Genomic DNA, 20,461 nt, shown 5'->3' on the forward strand with positions numbered 1-20,461 from the left:
AGCAATACCATTAAGTTTAAATATAAAATAATAGGTTCAACTTAAAACATTTGCTTTCAACTAACCTAATATGGTTATGTGAAATGTGTTGAAATAATTAGTTTAATTAAAGTCAAAGTTTCAGTTTTTTTCAGTCACACATTTATTTGTTCAAAATTAATTTGACTGAAAAAGAGAAAACTAAGACAAATGGGTTACAGCTGAATCGCCTGTGTATATAATATGAAAAGAGGTATGGATAAGTCATTGAAGAAAGAGAATCCAGTCATGTTTGGCTGAATAGATAAACACTCTTTAGTTGTATTGACACAAGTTTGCCTTTATTTATTGACTGACAGTGTTAGACAGATACAGTCTGAGAGTTTTGACAACAGAGAAAAAGAGATTAAAGATTCAGACTTTTCTAATTTTAAGAATATCCAAAGGCAAGGTAGTACCTGCTGGAGAGGCTGGCCATCTGTACCCTGGCAATAGTAGAGTAGCGTAGTAAGTAGGAATGAAAATTGAATTTGCTAGGATTTATTTTTTCTGTAGCAGTCTTACATGGGTGCTTAATCACAGAGCAGCAATGAATAATGGATTTAATTTATGAAAAACTTTTCAAGGCTCTCAAGGTCGCCATTTTAACCATAGTTAACAAATCTGGCCCTTTATCTACTGTTGTGTCTCACATCCTGTGCACGACCATTAGCAATTACCTGTTAGCTATACAGTACAGTGCCCCCATTTTAAGACCTTTTGTGGTCTAATGTGTAAAAGAATTGCTAGCCCCTACAATGAAAATATCTCAGATAAACGCCAGTGAATAAACTCGCCACTTTTCAATAAGTATCATTTATACTTTATCACGGATAAAAACTAATTGTGCTACTTGACTCCCCCCTGAGTCTTTAGGAGGATATGGAGTACAGTGAGTGAGTTTAGTTAGAAGCAATATTTCCAAAAATGTTTAAATACCCTTTAAAGTTTCAGCTACTTAATATTTGTATACAGTTTGGCCAATTTTTTCAATGGCATCTGTGTTAGCACCGCAGTCCTGTTTCATGGCTTTTCACGAAGTAGCTGGTGAGTTTTACTGTGATGAAGAGAGTAACCAGCACTTCTTAAGACAACGGCAACTTACATACAGTATCTGTGACGAGAGCCAATAACAGGATTTCTACTTAGTGAAATACAAGTGCTCTTTGGACATATTTTACAGTACAGCAAATATAGTAAATAAAGTAGAACAAAACTGCACATTTAGCAAGCACGTTACATCCCCTGCAGATCAAGCATTGATAAAGTTCCTCTTTTTACTCCTTTCTGCCCTTAAGTAGATGGTTGATTCCTCCCCTACAGGACAAGTACCGGTGGAGTTGACTTCCTGTGTGCGCCTCATTATTACAACAGCAATATAGCTTAACATTGCGCAATATAAAAATAAAATAAATAGAAACAATGTATGTATAACATCATTTTGTATCATTTCTGGGTAAAATATTAGACATCTTAAAGCAAAAATATTCCCTTTAATCTCATTACACATTTATTTATCACCTCATATCCTTTTTACGTCTTGATATAGAGACAGTGGATAGTCTACAGCAGAAACACTTTGGAAACTTTTGGTTTTTATGACCCTGTATCCACTGAACAAGGATTAACGTTTCACCTCACAGCTTTTAGGAAATTGTCTTCAAACTGTTGTACTTGGTATATTGTAACAGACTACAATCATCAGAGGAATCCTCCAGATGGCGATGATACAGAGTTCATGATTGCAGGAGCACGTGATCCTATTTTTCTACTCTCACACATCACAGGAGTTGATTGTGCCTTTTTTAATTCTATAGGTTCAACCCAGACAACACAAAAACACAAGAGTCTGAGTATTGTTAGATAGGTTATTCAAACATAATCTAACTACAACATAGTGCATGACTCTCTGCTACCTAACACCGCAGAGAAAACGATCTCCCGCTCTGCCATGTAGACAGACTAAAGCAGCTACACTCATGTGTGATACTTTGATTGAACACGGGCAGAAGACGAGGGGTAAGAAGAGGAGGGAGGAAAAGAGGGAAACACGGTAAAGTGTGGAGATAACTGTAAGACAGAAGAGGTATTATTTGTTGTTCAGCTCCTGTCTCATGCGGCACCCCACAGCTGTGATGAGTGCAGCTCCTTTCCCACTGCCGTCCTCTGACAACAGAAAGTTGACGTTACACTTAGGAGCCAGTTCATTTACCGTCTGGTGCATGACCCCCGAGAAACTAGACGGAGACAAAAGATTTGATGTCATGTTAAGTGTTCATTTGTTCTGCATAGCCAATTTGCACCCCAGGGATGACATAAATAAGTGTTATGTAAATACGGTTAACACGTTGTTAGCTGAACATAAAACAAGTCATTTACAAGGCAATATACATCATTATATAAAGTCCTTTCCTATCTTTGTTTTTTTTAGGCAGTTGAGTAAATAGTCTGTTACTGATTAATTCAACTCACTGCGGATGTAGTTTGTAGAGGGTGCCGTCCACCCCTACAGTGATGTCCAGCTGGTCCAGTCCTTGGTTCTCTCTGATCTTATCGACCACGGCCGCCATTCCTGCCCCACAGAGTTGAGCTGCACGATGTGACACAGCGCCACATACCTGTAAATGATAATGAAAAACATTGTAGTTGCAACACTGAACCTGACACAGTGTGTTCATCAAGGAAAAATATGTATCTTAACGTATGTATTTCTGTTTCATGTATAGTCCAATATGCATGCCTTCTTTAAGAGTACAACTCGCTAAAGTATTGCAATACATTTTTACTTGCATTAAGGTTAAAATGTTCAGTTTTTCTTCAAAGGAAGGTGTTAAATCCCTCCGTTGGGAAGGACAATTGATTTGAGTTGATAACTTCCACTGATGCATTATCAATGGTTGAGCACGAGACTGGATTAGCTGTTAAACATGATTGTGTGCTTTCGTTTTGATTGGATACTGTAAGAAATAACAATCAATATTAGGTGTAACTACAACACTGTCTTATTCTGAAAACCGTACACCGCCTCTACCTCTCACTCATTGATGCTGCAATAGTACTATTGCGTGTTTAATAACTGATAAACCTCAGAAGGATTGCGTAATAGAATATCGTAGGTGAGAGCTTTGTGTCTACGCTAACAAGATGGCGACTGTGACGTCATGGGAGGACCCGCCCCCGACGACCAGCCAATAGAAGTCCGGAAAACCCCATGTGACAAGCGGCCAATAAAATCCAGTCCCCCGCTACTAACCAATGAGAGGACGAGACCGGAGCACGTCTTATTTTTATGACCGGAAAGGGATTGTTGTACAAACGATGTTTGTATTGTAAAATCGCTCTCTTTTGTTCCGGATCGCCAGACAGTAACTACTGATGAGCTCCACTCATTCAGTTCCGTTATATGAGCCACAGCTGTGAAACTTTGTAAAACCTACCGCTACATCCTTTTATTAAATACTCCTTTTAAAACTTATATGAGGAGCTTCACTTTGTTTTCTTTTAAATCTACTCCTGGACTTCGAATAAAAGAACATTTCCTACACTACACATTTCCTCAGAAGTAATGGTTTGATATGTGCTCACATTTGTTGCTGGATATTGCTTACCCTTTTGACTATGATACTGTCATCACAGGTGCTGTCCAGCCCCAAGTGTTGCAGGATGGATCTCACTTGCAGCAGAGCTAATCTATCACTGGAAAAACAAACAGAGAAGGATAATGAGAAATTAACTTCAGTAGTTCATAACAAAAATAATAATTTGAAAGGATAAGAAAATCAGTCGCCTTAAAAGGTAAATAAACAAACAGTGCAATCTACTGTAAATGATATGGTGTTTCCCAGCCAGATTAAAGACACCAACAGTAAACAATAAGAAAGAGCTACTTTTCGTACCTCTCTATCTGTGAGAGGAACTTTGTTTCGAAGATGCCTCTGGTCTTCAGTGTTTCAGAGATCTGTCCTCTGAACAGGAATCCTCTCTTGGTCATATCAATCAGGATGTTTCGCACAATTTCCCCGAGATACATGCCACTGCACATTTTCTCATATCTGTAAAACACATGCAATCACATATAACGTGCATATGAATATACATATACATAGATGCATCCACACATATTGTAAGTAATTTATAAGGATATGAATCCAGGAGATAAAGACGAGTCTGGATTTTAACCTTTGTTTGCCTGGATTGAGCGAGAGGTCATCCACAGCGCGGTCGTACTCTGTCCTCATGTCATCAAGGCATCCGTTGTCTCCGAACGCCCCCCACTCCATGTTGACACACATGCGTCCCTCATCTCCATCGATCATCTCAATGTTCCTCATCTCCTCCATGTAACATGCATTACTGCCAGTGCCTAGAAACAGACAGACATGTTAGATGTTCAGAGCACAGGGTCCCAACCAAGGAACCCCTATTTTGTTATAGAGTAAACTGAGAACTTTACTAGTGACATATTTTATGGATATTTCATAGTCATAGTCAACTGCATAACAATAACGATGAAGAAAACATTTTTACAGTGAACATTTAAGAAGATATAATAGATTTTCCTGTTATTTTATTTATTTTTATGTTTTAATTTGTTTTGGTTTCTTTTTATGACAGCTTTCTTTCTGACTATCATTTTTTAGCACTTGTTTTGACTGCATACTTTTGTAAGAAATGCGTAAATATAAGGAAAACTAACCAGCGATAAGTCCAATCTCACAGGTGGGTTCTTCGTAGGCACACGTCATCATGGTTCCCACTGTATCATTCACTATGGCCACCACATCCAGGTCAAATTCCTTCAGAGGAAACACGAAATGATGCAACAATACTTTCCACATTTTTTCATTCAGAGCAGGTATTACTATGTAAATGTTGCCTCTCCTCATATCGTACCTCTCTCCTCTTAATAGCCTCTCTCAACAGACCAACCACATCTTCTCCTTCACAGTCTGTCGCCTTGAAGCCCTTGGTCCATGTCACAAGGATTCCCTGCACACACACAAACAAATAACAGGTAAGTCATATTTTGCGTAGGATTAAAGGATTTCATTGTCTGCTCAGGGATTAGATGAGTATTTTTGTGGACTCATAAAACACAGTGTTGCTTAATACTAACAACACAAATGCTTCTTTAATAAATTATATTTTGGAAACGCAGCTTTCTCTTGATGCAGCTGGTAACAGGTTGGCTATCAGTCGACCCGTCCACAGAAGCAGCTGATTTAAGAGTAAAAAAGTAAGAGATAGTTTTGCAAATTAGAAGTGAAGGATGTTTCAATCACTCACAGCGTCCAGGCTGGTCTGTCTGCAGGGGAAGGAGAAGGTGAAGCCTAGAGGAAGACGAGTGTTCTTCATCCCCATGTAGTCGAGGAAGTCGCTGATACACTGCACAATGTGATCAAACAACTGGAGGAGGAAAAATATGACAATATGTGAAACTACAGTATTTATAATAAAAACATGCATTAAACATTGCCCAATTTGCGGCCTCAAGTAATTAGTTTTCGACAAACAACTAACATATTTATGACTGGTTATTTTGCATTAAACATTAAAGCAATACATTACAGACTTGATGACTATTTGTATACCAATTACTCACCCCATATGAACTTTAATTAGTTTTCTTACATGGCAAAACAGCCCCCAACACATCTTATACTTTATTATTCAAACATTTTGGACTTTGACAAATTGAACGGCTTGCCATTTTTGAACACACATTTGATAAAAACGTAATATTAAAAAACGTGTTCATTGTTTTTCAGTAAGTTTATCTTTAAGATTATTCACTAACGTGTAAGGTTGACATGAAGAATCCTTTTGTGTGTGAAGTGTTGACTGTGGATGCAGCCTTGTAATTTACATATTTTACAAGTTTGAACATGCAGAACGGTTATATACTTTACCGACAGTATAACTTTGTCAAAGGGAAAAGTAGAATTTGGTGGACCCCTGCTAAATATGTTATTATGTGTCACTGACATAATAAGGCAAGTTCACTCTTATTTACAGCAATGGCCTGAAGAGTAGTTTAGTTTGCTTAATTGCTCAGAAAAATGGATTCAATCTATTAAGCATATTGTACTTCTGATCAACCCTTTATCAGTTATGTAACACCATATATTTAATCCTGGATAGCTAATGGAAAACACATTATAAGATGACAGATTGAGGTGTGGCCAGAGAAAAATATGCTTGACTTTGATGCATTGTGAAGAAAATCTATAGTTGACCCTTTAAACAACAATACCATTTAAAGGACACAATACATAATCCAATGCTATATAATGCACCATAAAAATAAAAGACAAAGCCTTTCAACATTTTCAGAATGGATGAAAAAAGTGAGCATGCTGGCATGTGGAACAACAGTTTTTATCTATTTTATTCTACTGTGAACAGTACTCCTATAGCCTACCATGTGCTGGCGTATGTAGACTAATCCAGACCCGTACACGTGTTCTCATTGACTCTGGTTAACTATACTTTTTCTCAGGTTTAAGTGCGACAGAGATTTGCTATAATCAAAATACCTATAATAATACAATGGATCTAAAAGGTGTGATTGTCCCACATCAGAGTGAACAGTACAAACGCATCTTATTAAACAAAAGGAGTAAAAACATTTTTACTAAAATGGTGCCTTTTACATTCTGGTTTCTTTTCCGGTGTATCCCAGGAGGAAGGAAACGCATGAAGGAGTAATAGTGTGGATTAAAAGCTCAAAAAGGTGACAGACAGGATTAGCCTCAGCCGGTGCACAAGAGTTAAGTTCAAATTTACGTTTTAAACACAGTCAACTCAATGCCAATTAACCTCTATTTCTGTCCCCCTCTAACCTATTGACTCTCTTACCTGCTGTTTCCATCTTATCCACTTAACCCTAAGTCAACAAGTTCCTCACCACCCTAACTACACTAATCTTTACAGCAACTACAGGGTAACGGGAGGTCAAGTTCAATGTTTACCTCCCCCCCAGTTCAAAACATATTACAGGGTCAAGTGAAGCATGATGGATCTCACCTCCTCTCCTGTGCCCTGCATCACCTCTTGAGGAATGGCGTAGATCTTGTTGTGCATCTCCACGGTTCTCCTCTTGCCTGAACGAATCTTTACCAACAGAACTCTGAAGTTGGTTCCTCCTAAATCCAAAGCCAGGAAGTCTCCATGCTCTGGATAAGAAGACAAGCAGACAAACATATACATAAATAAACCATGTCAAACATACCAACCCGTGAGAGATATTGTGTAATGCTGAAAAAGGAATAGCTGAGGACATCAATCTAAAAATCCAACCTCTTCTAGTTTTGGAGGTTTTCCATGTTATTCGGATGCTAAATCTGATGTAGATTAACTACCTCCAAAATAAACAGCAGGACGTCGGATATGAAAACAAAGGCTTCTTTATGTAGAGAAATCAGTAGCGACCATTACACGTTCAGCAAACACCACAAAACATATAATCAACAGCTCCATGTATTTGCTAGTCATTTTTCGTATACGCAGCACTACTTTCATCCCAAGGAAAACGCGCGTAACTCTTGTTAGTTTTAGCCGCTAAGCATTCTGGTAGTTCAGTTTCTTAACCCTTTGTTAGGCAATAGAACAGAAAACATATCTCAAATCAATATCAATCAGATAGAATACAACAAAATATAATTATTTCTAACTCTCCTTTTAACTGTAAATAGTAATACAACCTTTAGCAGCTTTCTATGCATTAAATCAATAAACAGATTAAATCATTAATCTTATAACTAAGCTATTAAGTTACAACATCTGAAGTTGCTCTGGTATTAATCATTTTCTACTGCTTTTGCTCTTAATGTTGGCAATTTTTGTATTCTATTAAAATAAATGAGTTTTATTGATGATTATGAAACTGATGTTTACAAAAGTGACATCAGCTAAATGTATTTGACATTTACCTATAAAAGATCACTATTGGAAAAGGACTCTCTCACATTGAGGTTCAACATGTGTGCTATTTATGTGTGTGTGTGTGTGTGTGTGTGTGTGTGTGTGTGTGTGTGTGTGTGTGTGTGTGTGTGTGTGTGTGTGTGTGTGTGTGTGTGTGTGTGTCACCTGAGCCATCAGGAGTGCTGTTTACAAAGGTTGGCAGCATTTTGACAGTAGCGGAGTCATGGGTGCTCTTTGAAAGGCCATTTTCGATCTCCGTCCTCATTCGCTTCTTTACCTGGAAGAATTTTGAAAAATATTCAGCAGTAGTAACACAGTGAAAGACACACATATTGCACACACTACAGTATGTATCTGTCTTTACCTCCAGCAGTTGTTCGGTGGACAGGCCGAACTCGGACAGTGTTTGGGTGATCTCTCGTGAGTGTTCAGCGAGGCGATAGGCCACAGCCGTCACCATGGCTGCTCCTTTTCCACTGCCGCTCTCTGAGAGGAGGAACCGAACATCAGTGTCCGGCACCAAACGACGGACTGTCTTATGGAGACGACGGGCATATCTGAAAAACAAACAAGTTACTTTAAAAGCTGAGAAATGTAGACTTCTTTAGACATAAGACACAACACATTGACAATAATGTACTACAACGAATGTGCTAACAGAGCATGTTGTATGAACAAATACGTGATCCACTCACTGTGGGTGCATCTTGTATAGAGATCCATCAATGCCTACAGTGGTTCGGAGTCGGGCCACGCCTTTGTTCTCCTTTAGCCTGCGCAGGATGCCCGCCAGCGCGGCAGCGATCAGGTTGGCAGAACGGAAAGACACAATGGCACAAACCTGAAGGGCGAGGAGAGAAAATCATCAAGAAGCATATCCGAATGAATTGAACTGAAGAATAAGATAAACGTCTCAGATAAGAGGGATTCATTTCAGCAACAATACTCACATGCTGCACAGCGATGCAGTCGTCATTTGAGGGCTCCACACCAAGTCTCTGTAAAATCTCTTTGGTTCTCATCAACCCCTCCTTACTCCTAAACACGAAAGACAGAGAAGCCATTATTGACTATGTGTCATAAAGTTTTTTGATTTAGTTTGATATCTAATAGTAAAAAATGCAACTCATTTGTATGCATTGTGACTTACGGCTTCTCTATGGCTGATATGTGTTTGGTTTCAATCTTCCCCTTAGTGAGAAGCTCAGGAGTGATCCTCCCCTCGAACAGCAGGCCTTCTCTGGCCATCTTCACCAGGATCAGACGAACCAGCTCCCCCAAGTACATACCGCTGACCATCTTCTCAAATCTAACACACAGGGAAAGGGGAAATGAAAGGAGAGCAATACCTTTATCTCTGCATGTTCTATTAACTCTTGGAGAACTTGAGCAATGCAGTATAACTTCAATCTTAAAGCACAGCGCCATAAACCAGCTACATTCATCCAAAGATAAGGTCGGAGGACATCCCTGGTGTCCTGAAGGTTCGTAGTTCCATAATATTTGTTATAATTCTTTTTGGTTTAATATAAATGAATAACCATATGTCAATAATTTCAGCTGGTTGAGAAACGGACCGCTAATCATCAGCTGATTCTGTGGTTCATTCAAAAGATGAACAAAAATAAGAGTGCAGTAGTTTAGGTTTGACATACAGCTGTTTCCCGGGGTTGATGGAGCCTCTGTCTATCTCTCTGTCAAACTCTGTCCTGATGTCCTCCAGCCTGCCGTCGTCGCCGAAGGCTCCCCACTCGGTGTTCACACACATCCTGCCCTCGTCTCCCTCCACCTGGTCAATGTGGCGCAGCTCCTCCATGTAGCACGCATTGGTGCCCGTACCTTACACAGAGAAATACATATCCTTAAAGTTTGATCAAACTCTATTCTGTTTCTTGTAATTGTTGTGCAACCATGACAAATACTTTGGAATCTTTGTTGAAGTACCTATGATGATGCCGACTTCACAGCGCCGGTCATCAAAACCACAGGTCATCATCGTTCCCACAGTGTCGTTCACTACTGCCATGATGTCAGCTTCATAGTCCTGAAAGAAATGAAAACAAACACACACAAGTAAGTATGGCGAGCGGTTATTGGTGCCATTCAGCATTCCCAGTTTGAATTACATCAAATTATTTGTTCACATTTAAAGTGATTACACTAGGAACTGTGCTTATAAAGCTTGTGAAATTATTGTTATTTTAAACTTACAGACTGTGATACATTGTAAATGTTCAATTCATAAAGATAAATACCGTATGTTGGTAACTACAGAAGGAGTAAGTGAGGGACCTCTTGGGAAGAAACTGAAACCAAAGATAGTACTCACTCCTCGCTTCTTTATAGCTTTGTTGAGCAGGTTGACTACGTCCATTCCCTCCACTCCACTGGCCTTGAAACGCTTTGTCCAAGTTACCAGAAAGCCCTGGAGACAAAGAGAGGGTGAGAATAGGGAAGAGATAGATTTGATGCTTAATGGAGACTTGGAGCCTGGCTGAGGTCGACTCATGATGTAAATGGACTGCATGATAAACCTCAGATATTTGAATAAAAGAGAACACGTGGAAAGTGTCGAGTGTCACGGAGAAGGAGACTACATTGGCATCTGCTGATCAATTATTAATTGTGCTTTACCTCGGCTAGCTTGGTCTGCTGGCAGGGGAAGGAGAAAGTAAATCCAACTGGGAGTTTCTTGTCTTTGATGCTGTGTTTCTCCATGAAGTCACCGAGACACTCTGCCACATGGTCGAACAGCTGGAGCCGAGGTGGAGAGAGAAAGAGAGAGAGAGAGAGAGGTTTTTTCAGTCGGAGTTGAAGAGACTCTGTGTGTCAATGAATGTATCTCCGTATAAACTTACTTTTGTTCCAGTGCCGTGAATGATATCCTCTGGTGTGTCGTAGATTTCACTCTCCATCTGAACCGTCTGCTTCTTCTCATGGCTCACTCTGACCCGGAGGATCCTAAAGTTACTGCCTCCCAAATCCAACGCTATGAAGTCTCCCTTCTCTGTGGTGATGGGAAGAGTGGGAAGATGAGGGGGAAATGGGAGATACAAGAATAGGAAAGAAAGTGGGGGTGAAATATAAGGAAAGTGTTGTTACCACTACCTAAGAGCACACTTCCTATTAGCACAGTTATGACAGGAAATGGAAACCATGCATTATCCGATTGTCTCCCTTCTTTTAGCTTGGTAACACACTTTCCTTTTTAGGCAATGTATATTTCCAAAATATTAATAATACGTGTTTAACATTGTGACCTGCATTAATGGATACTAGTGTGAGAAAATGTTGTGGTGGCAGAAAGAAACCTAAACTAGGAAGATGTGTCCTGTGACCTGTGATAGTGGTTTATAATTAATCTATGTTCTCTTAGTAAGGAGGGACTGTAGTTTATTCTTTCCGTCTGAATTGGGAAGACATAAATGCCGTAAAGCATTCTGAATTGTTTAACTGCAAACATGTCACTGCTTTTCATAACTCACTGTGTATCAGAGATCCTACTGACCTTTGATAAGAAGTGAAAGCGTACTGTTCAGATTAGAGGGCTCCAGTGTAATTGTTTATCAACTCGTAGTCAATCTTCACATGCTTTTCTAAAAATGTTGGTAAAGATGATTGTAGACAGTACTTTTAAATGCCAACGTGTTTAATTTCTTAGTAATGTTTCTGATAACATTAGCAACATTATTACTTTTACCCACAAGTGTAAATTCACTTTACTATAATCTTGTGCCACACATTATTTTCAGATCACAATACAAGGTCACATTATGGGCGCAGACTAACTGGTTTTTTAATTATCTCACGGAATGTCAATGCATCAGAGACAACCAGTAAAAAAAATAGGATTGTTGCTATCCTGTTTTCAAAATAATGACAAAGCGTACCATACTTCTGCGTACCAGTGAGAAGCAGCAATTGATTCATGGTAACATTGATTAGAAAGATGACGAAGTTCAAGAATAACCTGTCCATCAGTTACTTGTTATTCAGTTTTTCCCCATTATAATTTGTGTTTCTTTAAAAAATAATAATACAAAAACATGATTTGAATTCATTTGAGACTATTAAGACTAAAGGCTTCCTATTCAACTATCTATAAAGACATTGTCCCCGTCTTCCCTGAAAATGGCAGCAGGGTTACTGATAATCCCTCTGTTTGTGTGTATCTGAAAGCACAACATTCATGTCGGAGACTAAAATAGATCAAAGATTTATTTTGTGTGTTTGTAGTTTTGCCTCCATTAATATTCAGCTGATGAAGGTAATACTCTCCTCCCAAAATAAGGCACGCACAAAATGTGAAAAAAATTGTGACTACAATTCACTCGAGTTACGAGGGCAGAACCGGTGCAGTACATTAGGATTAGACACATGCTGCAGACAATGACATAATGACAGAGACGAGTTTTAAGCGCATTTCATACGTCACTAAACCAATAGGGAGCAGTAGTTTTGGCTTTTGAGATTAGTTTGGATGAATGTATGAGATGTCATAGCCAGGTGAGAAGTCAGTGGTGCATTAAGGTAAGCTTCCTCATCCTTTTACTACAAAAACTAATTCCTCTCATATAGTCATCCATCAGCGAGGACTTATCTTTCAGGTTTGAAAGTTTAATTTAATATAAATGACACACTCGCGTGGGTTGGAGGTACTGACCTGAGCCATCAGGGATCGACCGCACGAACGTGGGCAGCATCTTCAGCACAGCGGTGGTGTTAGTGTCCCGCCCCAGTCCTTTGACCAGCTCCCTCCTGAAGCGCTGCGTGATTTCCTTCAACGTCTCATCAGAGAAACGCATGGAGTACAGGTACTTATCGATCTGAAAAGAACCAAAAGATCGATAAATCTTCCTCATCAAGCTGTAACCACAATACTATGAGCCAATGGAACACAGAAACCCCTGACACAGGTTATTCCAATTTCCCGTTACAATTGAGGTAGCTGAGATTTACTGGATTTGATAATGACAGTCTGTGTTTAATCATGATGATTCAGTGAATATAGCTCTGTATCCAATAATGTCTGAGTCATCCATGAGGATAATCCACTACCTGAACTACTGGACCCGAGCTCTGCGTAACCTTTAACATAAATCAGAGCCACAAAACAAAACTAGTATTTTTATATTGCTTCATTGCAACATACGTTATTAAAACTTTGGGCAGTTCTCTCACACTTTGGTCATAGGGCACAATATCTTATATTAAGCACAGTATCATGAGTGACACACAGCCAGAACAGAAAGTACATACCTTCATGCTGTTATCAAGGCAATAATGCACACTCATGCCTGGTGAGTTGATTTGTGTTTGACAGTGATAAGGGTAAGGGAAGAGTCTCCAAAGAAAATGAATAACAGAGACAAACTGACCGTCTATTGACCATATTGTAATAGTCGTACCAAATCCACATATACTGTAGATGTGCCTTCATTCAATTATCAGCACTTCTTTATATCTTTACCAGCCAGATTGCAAGCTGAAACTGCCCACTGTATAAACTGTTGCAGATACTTCAAACAAAAGCCTGAGCTGTCTGGCATTTCAGTAACAGGATGCTAAACAACCCTGTTAAAATCCATTGTTGCATCACACTCTATAATGAATCAAAGACCTACTTTATACTAGAGTGTTACACAACAAGAGCACAATGTGACAGACACATAACTCTGCTCAAATGTCAAGTTCATTATGACTTGCCAGCTCAACACGTAGCTGCATCACGGTCAGTTTGATAAAAAATAACCGTTTGAGATAATTCATAAGCAGGAGTAGTTCATACACTCATGCTCACACGATGCAATATGTATACAGAAACAATGCTTTTTACGTTTTCTGACGTACTTGGGATCATTTGCTAGTATTACTTATTGTAGCAGACATCAGACAGGAATGATTTTACTTCCTGCTTTAGTCACACATTTCCTACACAGCTCTCTACTTCAGGACAATTGCAGTCTGAGTGGGAGTGTATATTACATGCTGCGGGGCACATCAATTCATTATTTGAATTTGGATTTGCTTGTCAGGTGTTATTAAGCACAAATTGAAATAGAAAAAGATGACAGCGAAATACATTGAAAAAGACAATACATAAAATATAAACAGGTTTTGAGTGTGTGACTTTTCTGACACTGTAAGTGGTCGATTTGACCTTTATCAAACCCTTGTACCTCACCTGAAAAAAGGTTGCTCTGATGTCATAAAACAGTCATACAATGATACATACATATTGATCATAACTAACAAATATGTATATGCCACTATTGTTTATTATGTTTGGGATATTTCAAGGATACATTGAAAGCATTTTTATATTTTCTACAGTAAACCAGGATTATCGTATCTGTTTGCACAAAAGAGGAAGTATTAGAAAATGTCTCAATCTAATAGAACATTGGCTAAAAGTACAATGTTGAAGCAAGAGAAAGCGCTCGATGGATAATCTGATAAAATAGAATGCATGCTTTTATACTGTATGTCCATGGGGTCAAACATTTTGGTATTAATGGGTTTCAATGAACATATTTTCAAGGGTCTATATTTTGAATACACACTTGTTTTAGTAGGAGCCAAGGTCAGAGTGTATGCATTAACACAGCCACAGTGAATGAAAACTAAAAAGGATTGAAGCCTATAATTGCCCTCGTAAGGCACAAGGTTGAATGAGACCTATGACGTACATTTGACACAAAGATTAATAAGATTAAAAAGATGAATAAGCTGCTGAATAGTATAAACACGTTGCGAGTAAACATGGATAGTTACATGACAACGGCACTGTACAACTACTCTGCAGGCGTTACATTCCCTATATCCTGCCTAAATGTGAAGTCTGCCTCTGGGTTGAAGGCTCATTAACACGTCTCATCACACATAGATAGAAGATAGAATCGGAGGATGAAACCCTCTTTATTGTCACATACATGCACACAGCAGAGCACACACAGTGAAATTGGTCCTCTGCATTTAACCCATCCTAGTGGTAGGAGCAGTGGGCAGCTATTGTGCAGCGCCCGGGGAGCAATGGGGAGGGGGGATTGGAGGTGTCCGGTACCTTGCTCAAGGGCACCACAGCAGGGCCTAGGAGGTGAACTGGGACCTCTCCAAGTAGCAGTCCACTTTCCATATTTCAAGTCTGTTCGGGGACTTGAACCGGCAACCCTACGATTTCCAGTCCAAGCACCTACTGACTGAGCCATCAGCTGATTGAATTCAACTTCTAACCTTCATAGACTCAGTGAAATACCTTCATACTGTTAACCTGCTGCACCGCACCAGCAACAGTTCCACAGCCCAACCTGAGCCGGAGTTGTAGTCGGTGGTTTTAAGAGACATTTTAACTGCAAAGACATGTTGACATGTTGACAACGCCCTCTCGACATGACGCCACAGGAGATTGCCCTCGGCATCTGTTATTTAAATCACACCATAAACACTACACAACAGCCGTTTCTCTGTTCTCTCGCTCTTTCATGACATTTTGCAATACATTTGGTTTAGCTTATGCCCTAAATTCAAAGTAACATTCAAAGTGCATTCAACCATGAACAAAACAAAATCAAAACCAAGAATCCTGCAGGTACATACTTTTTAAAAACTTGTTATAGAGGTGACACAATTGTTTAAAGCAGAGTATTTGAAAGTCAACATGGTATATAGCATGCTAATTTATCCTTATGTGACACAGCGCCTCTAAGGCAAGACAACAAACAGGTTAAAATGCAAAGAGAGCTTTATGCGTTTGCATTTGTTCATACATTTTTGTATGTGGTCTTTTAGAAGCAGGTCAGCTTTTTAATATAGTGAAATGAAAGCAGAGTTGGGTGAGAGCTAATGCAAGCGTCCTCCTGAAACACCTCATGTAGGGTTTGAATGTGCTACACCTTTCCACCAAGTTTCATGAAAATCAGGCACAAAGTTTTTTCAATAATGCTGCTGAAAACCAAACTTAAACATAATATAACTTCTGGCAGAGAAAGCCCTTAGTTTTTGCCAGACTTTGCATGGACCTGTACTGACACATTGACTCTTTAACTCATTGTTAAACTTTGATATTTGAAGTATTCACATTAGAAAAAAGACATTAATGCAATGTTCAATAGCTGCCAGCACTGGTGATTACATCTGAAATCAATATTTCAGTCTGCAGCTCTGTAGTCTATAGCTCACTGTTTTGATTCACTAGTCCATATGGTTCATCAAGTCTAAATGATGTCTCTGAGAAACAGACACTTACGCCTCAAGTCATCAGGTAATCAAAGCTACTTCCATAAAGTGTGAAAACAGTCAGTATCTTTCAGTCCTTAAGGCTGCAAATGTGCTCATTGTAACAAAAAAGGTGTGGAGTATGAAGTCAGCTTAGCATACTTCAATAGCCTGCTTCTCATCTATGCTTGAGGCTCAAAGTGGAGGCAACATTCGCCGCTACAAGCATAACATGCTCAACCAAGCAGTTAGCAGTAGAGTTGTGTTGTGCGAGTATTAGTTGGCATATTTTGACAAGAAAGACAAATGCATCATAAAACTACTTATACTCTTTTAAGTAAAGTTAACCAATGTTTGCTAACATGTTAGCATGAAGTTTGAGAAGTTGCTTTATCAAATCAAGGTTTGAGTCAGCTTTTTGTGGTCATAAAAACGTATAAATATTATACCTCTTCACAGAGTATGTTATCTTGGTAAATGATCATTAAAGCATGCATTAGTTTCCTGTAGTGCATTAACAACTCTTGCACAGTCAGCTGATGGAAACAGATCCATTTAGATTTAGCTGCTAAATCTCTCGTCATGTATCTGTATATATTTTTTTAGTTTGTAGAATTTTAACATTTTTTATTTTAAATGTGCGTTTCATATCCCTGTGTGAACCTTATCTTATCCTTATCTTATTAGTCTTCTCGTGCTAACGGTTACTACACTACTGCTACTGCCTTCCAGTGCTGCTACTCATTGGTCCTAATAGTTAATATATTCCTCCAATCACCAAATATGCCTATTTCTGTTCTAATTTGTAAAACAAAACATTTTAATGACAATATGATGAGAACTTTACATGGAATTCACAACGTGTTCCTATCAGCCTTTTGAATGAGAATGCATCTGTAGCTTGTGTATTTAAATGACAATGACGTATAGGGTGCTGGATAACAAAAGGAAGGATTAAAAGCTTTTGTCCACATTGCTCAACAACAAACTAGGAGAAATCCACTGAACTCCTGCTGCAGGAAAGAAATTAATATCGATTACTCAGGACTCAGCAAGAGAAATCATGCATACGCACTTTATTATAGCAGAGCATCAGCTGATCCCACAGTTCAGATCCGGGCTTTTATTCAACCAAAACAGGAGTTTCCTGTTTTTTCCACTAGTGATGCGCAAAGGGACATTTCCTGTATAGGTGACATGAGGCCTCTATGGTGTGTGAGTCTGTACACATGAATCAGTAAAAGGCCATGTTTTCCCCTCAACACACCTCTGACACACAAGTCTCCTCTGACACACACAGCTTGAGGCTAAGTTACAGAAAAAGATCACGCTCTCTCCCTCTCTCTTATTTCTTCCCTCCTCTTTCCTTGCACATTTCTCCTTCTCTTTTGTGTTTGCATTCCTCTTCTCAACAATGCGTCGTCCTCTTTGTGGCCACAAGGTGGTTCAAGAAAGCACTGAAACCTGACTCCATTGTGTATGTGTGTGTGTGCACCCAAGGCCTCACCATGTGGAAAAGTACTGTCCTCTACAATGCCCTCTAATGCACCTTCCTGTCTGCCACAGACACTTAAATACCTCTTTGGATGCTCACTAAAAGTGTATCAAAGAGTGCAGTCAAGGACACTGCAGTGGATTGAGGACGCATTCAGCCAACATTACTAAAGAGATTATCTGTATACTTTCCCTAGTGAATGCTTAAATCCTGAGCTGTACGTTTGAAGTTGATGTTGAGGCTACACACCTGGCACAGTGTGTGGGTGTGTGTCAGTGTATTTGTGTGTAAGCCCTCTTCTCCTGTCACCTGTGGTCACATGGTTCAAAGCTGGCCTATTTTAGGGAGGCATGGATAGGACTAGGAGTAAAGAGGGAGGGAGATGTGTTGTATTACATCGGATTCCGGCTCTTGATACATTTATTTTAGCTTTTCAGACTTGGATTGAAATGGCACAGCATGTACATCTATTAGAGCTTTGTGTGACACCTTGTGTGAATGAAGATTGTTAAATGTAATTGAATAAAGTAAGTGGCTTCAGATAGCACATGAAGAAGTTAGCTTTCTTTTTGCAAGAACTGCTGCTGCTGAAGTTTAGGCAACAAAACCACTTAGTTAGGCCTAGGTTTAGGAAAAGATCATTGTGTGTGTTCAAATACACCAGTGGTGCTCAACATAGGGTGCAGGGCAACATTTGGACAATTAGATTAGTCAATATGTAGTCAGTATTTGAGTAATAACTTTTTTCTTCATATAAAAAGAAAGGTCAAGGGGATCGATTCCCTTTTCCCACTGAAAGCATTTTGAACTTATTAGCTGACCCCTGGCCTCCTGTCATTTTTTAAAAAGTGGCTCCTAGGAAAAGAGGGTTGAGTAATCCTGAAATAGACCCTTTCTGGCAGAAAGCCCTGAATGCTGACTTTTCCAGTGTGCCTTCAGACAGAGAAGGAAATGGAGGAAAGAAGCACATTAGCTAAGAACTTATTTCAATTCATACAGGAAAAGAGCAGCCTTTAAATCTCCAGTTGGTAAGGTATCATGACATCATCAGGAAGCGACCTTAAAGGAACCCTGCATCATATGTTCGAGCACATGTTGAGCCATTGCCTCAAAATTACACTGACTCAGTTTTACTTTATGGGTCGACCTTAGCTTAAAGGATGGAGCCATGTTCAATGAGTATTTTTGCAACATTATTTCTTGGCACATTCAATGAAAAAGTACTGGGAACGGTTGGGGTCTGGAAAAGCTCAGTTCCTCCACTAAACACACACCCGGAAAATAATTAAAACTGGTCCAGCCAGTGGAAGTCTTACTGTGGGGGCTGCTCAGCTGAGAAGTTATGAAAGACACACATTCACGGTGCTCAGCACGGGTCACTTTCCTCCTCTTTCACCTTGAACTTTTTCATACTCAATCAGGCTTGACTTTTTGATATATGTGCGTTCATTTAAATGATGTCCTAATTCTTAAAGGTCAAACACACATCAATGATTAAAAAGACTTCAACAAGATAAAAACCATGTGGACATGGGAAGACAGTTATTCTCTTTTTAAAGAAACCTTTTTTTAAAACACAATATTCCTAAGATTGTTATGGTGTGACTGATAGTGGCAGTTGTTAACAGACTGCAGCAAAAAAGATGAATCCCTGTCAAATGTACTAAACAACTGCATATTTCATCTTATTTAAAAGCCTTTTCACTCTTTTTCTCCCTCTTTGTAATCTTCTGAGCTCAGAGGAATGAAGGTGCAGGTATCATTTTAACAAGATGATAACAAAGACTCAGTGACCCATAAAATAACATTGCTCTCTCTTGTCAATTACAACCTTCTCTTCCCTCTGCTCGTATGTCCTTTCATCATTGCCTCTCACTTCCTCTTTCCTCCCTCGCCACACCTCTCAAAAACTACATCCTGGAAACACCAATCTGTCATGTCTACTTAGAAAAGTTACTACACAAACACGCCAGTGCAGTTTGTCACGTCTCAGTGAGCCCAGTTGTCTTACAATACAACCAAATCTGGGTCATTGTAAAATGACTGTAGTTCTCTCCCAACATGCCTTTTTGGTTTACTCACTTCCTTAAAGATATATATCACATACAGTAACTTGACTTCCTGGAAACTCCAGTCTCACAGCAAAGTTATTGTGATGGCAGTATGAGAACTCAATGACCTCTACAAACACATGCTCAGCTCTCACTAGTACAAACACAATATCAAAAGTGGTGACAGAATTAACAGAAAACACTCACCTTTTTAACCTGATCATCCTTGAGCTCAGTGAAGTAATAGGCTAGTAGCTGGGCTGCAATCATCCTGGTCCTCTTTCTCTCTCACACACACATGCAGACTAACAGACACACTCTCTTTCTCTGTCACACACACGACCACCTACAGTCAGATGGGAAAAAACCTTGGATAAAAAAAGTTTTTAAAAAAAGAAACTCAAAACTCTGCTCTGGCTATACTTAGTAGTCTGTCACGCGCCACAAGAGATATAGTAATATCCTGAGTCCAATCCTGTGGGTTAAAATAGCCAGAGCTTCTTCATGTGCTGCTAAGACTCTACAGCTCTTCTCTCTCTAAGCATGTGAGTAAAGCCAGGAAGCATGAGTGAGACAGCAAGTTTAGCTGGAGGAGGCAGAGGACGGGGGAAGCAGGGAGGGCCCAAACATGTGCCCCGCCCACTGCCTCTGAGCTCATTGGTTAGAGAGAGAGAGTGGCCATGGGGGCGTGAGTGCCACATCTTCTCTTCCGTCATTGGCTGGCCTGAGGACGCATTGGAGGCAAATGATGTGATGGAGG

At 39.5% G+C, this 20,461-nt stretch overlaps 1 protein-coding gene across 1 annotated transcript; it reads right to left on the reverse strand.

The window, feature by feature from the left end:
* Nucleotides 1-293: 293 nt before the first annotated feature.
* On the reverse strand, nt 294-20,256 carry hk1 (hexokinase 1). The gene is made up of 21 exons (XM_063881984.1): nt 19,909-20,256; nt 12,605-12,767; nt 10,800-10,948; nt 10,576-10,695; nt 10,271-10,366; nt 9,886-9,985; nt 9,597-9,780; nt 9,092-9,250; nt 8,892-8,979; nt 8,637-8,782; nt 8,306-8,498; nt 8,107-8,218; nt 7,045-7,193; nt 5,305-5,424; nt 4,912-5,007; nt 4,715-4,814; nt 4,198-4,381; nt 3,915-4,070; nt 3,627-3,714; nt 2,491-2,636; nt 294-2,255 (listed from the first exon to the last, which is right to left on the reverse strand). Exons 1-21 carry the CDS (start codon nt 19,969-19,971, stop codon nt 2,108-2,110), a joined length of 2,760 nt encoding a protein of 919 aa, XP_063738054.1. The 5' UTR covers nt 19,972-20,256; the 3' UTR covers nt 294-2,107.
* Nucleotides 20,257-20,461: the final 205 nt, after the last annotated feature.

Source organism: Eleginops maclovinus, chromosome 4 (genome assembly GCF_036324505.1).
Source record: "Eleginops maclovinus isolate JMC-PN-2008 ecotype Puerto Natales chromosome 4, JC_Emac_rtc_rv5, whole genome shotgun sequence".
Taxonomy (NCBI): Eukaryota; Metazoa; Chordata; class Actinopteri; order Perciformes; family Eleginopidae; genus Eleginops; species Eleginops maclovinus.

Bases quoted from the DNA above. Each gene is read 5' to 3' on its own strand.
- hk1 (XM_063881984.1), bottom strand. From the start codon at position 19,971: ATGATTGCAGCCCAGCTACTAGCCTATTACTTCACTGAGCTCAAGGAT. The intron at 8,499-8,636 runs GTGAGTGGATCA...TTTGTTTTTCAG, and splicing joins CTATACAAGATGCACCCACA to ATATGCCCGTCGTCTCCATA. The intron at 5,008-5,304 runs GTGAGTGATTGA...GTGTGTGTGCAG, and splicing joins GACAGACCAGCCTGGACGCT to GGAATCCTTGTGACATGGAC.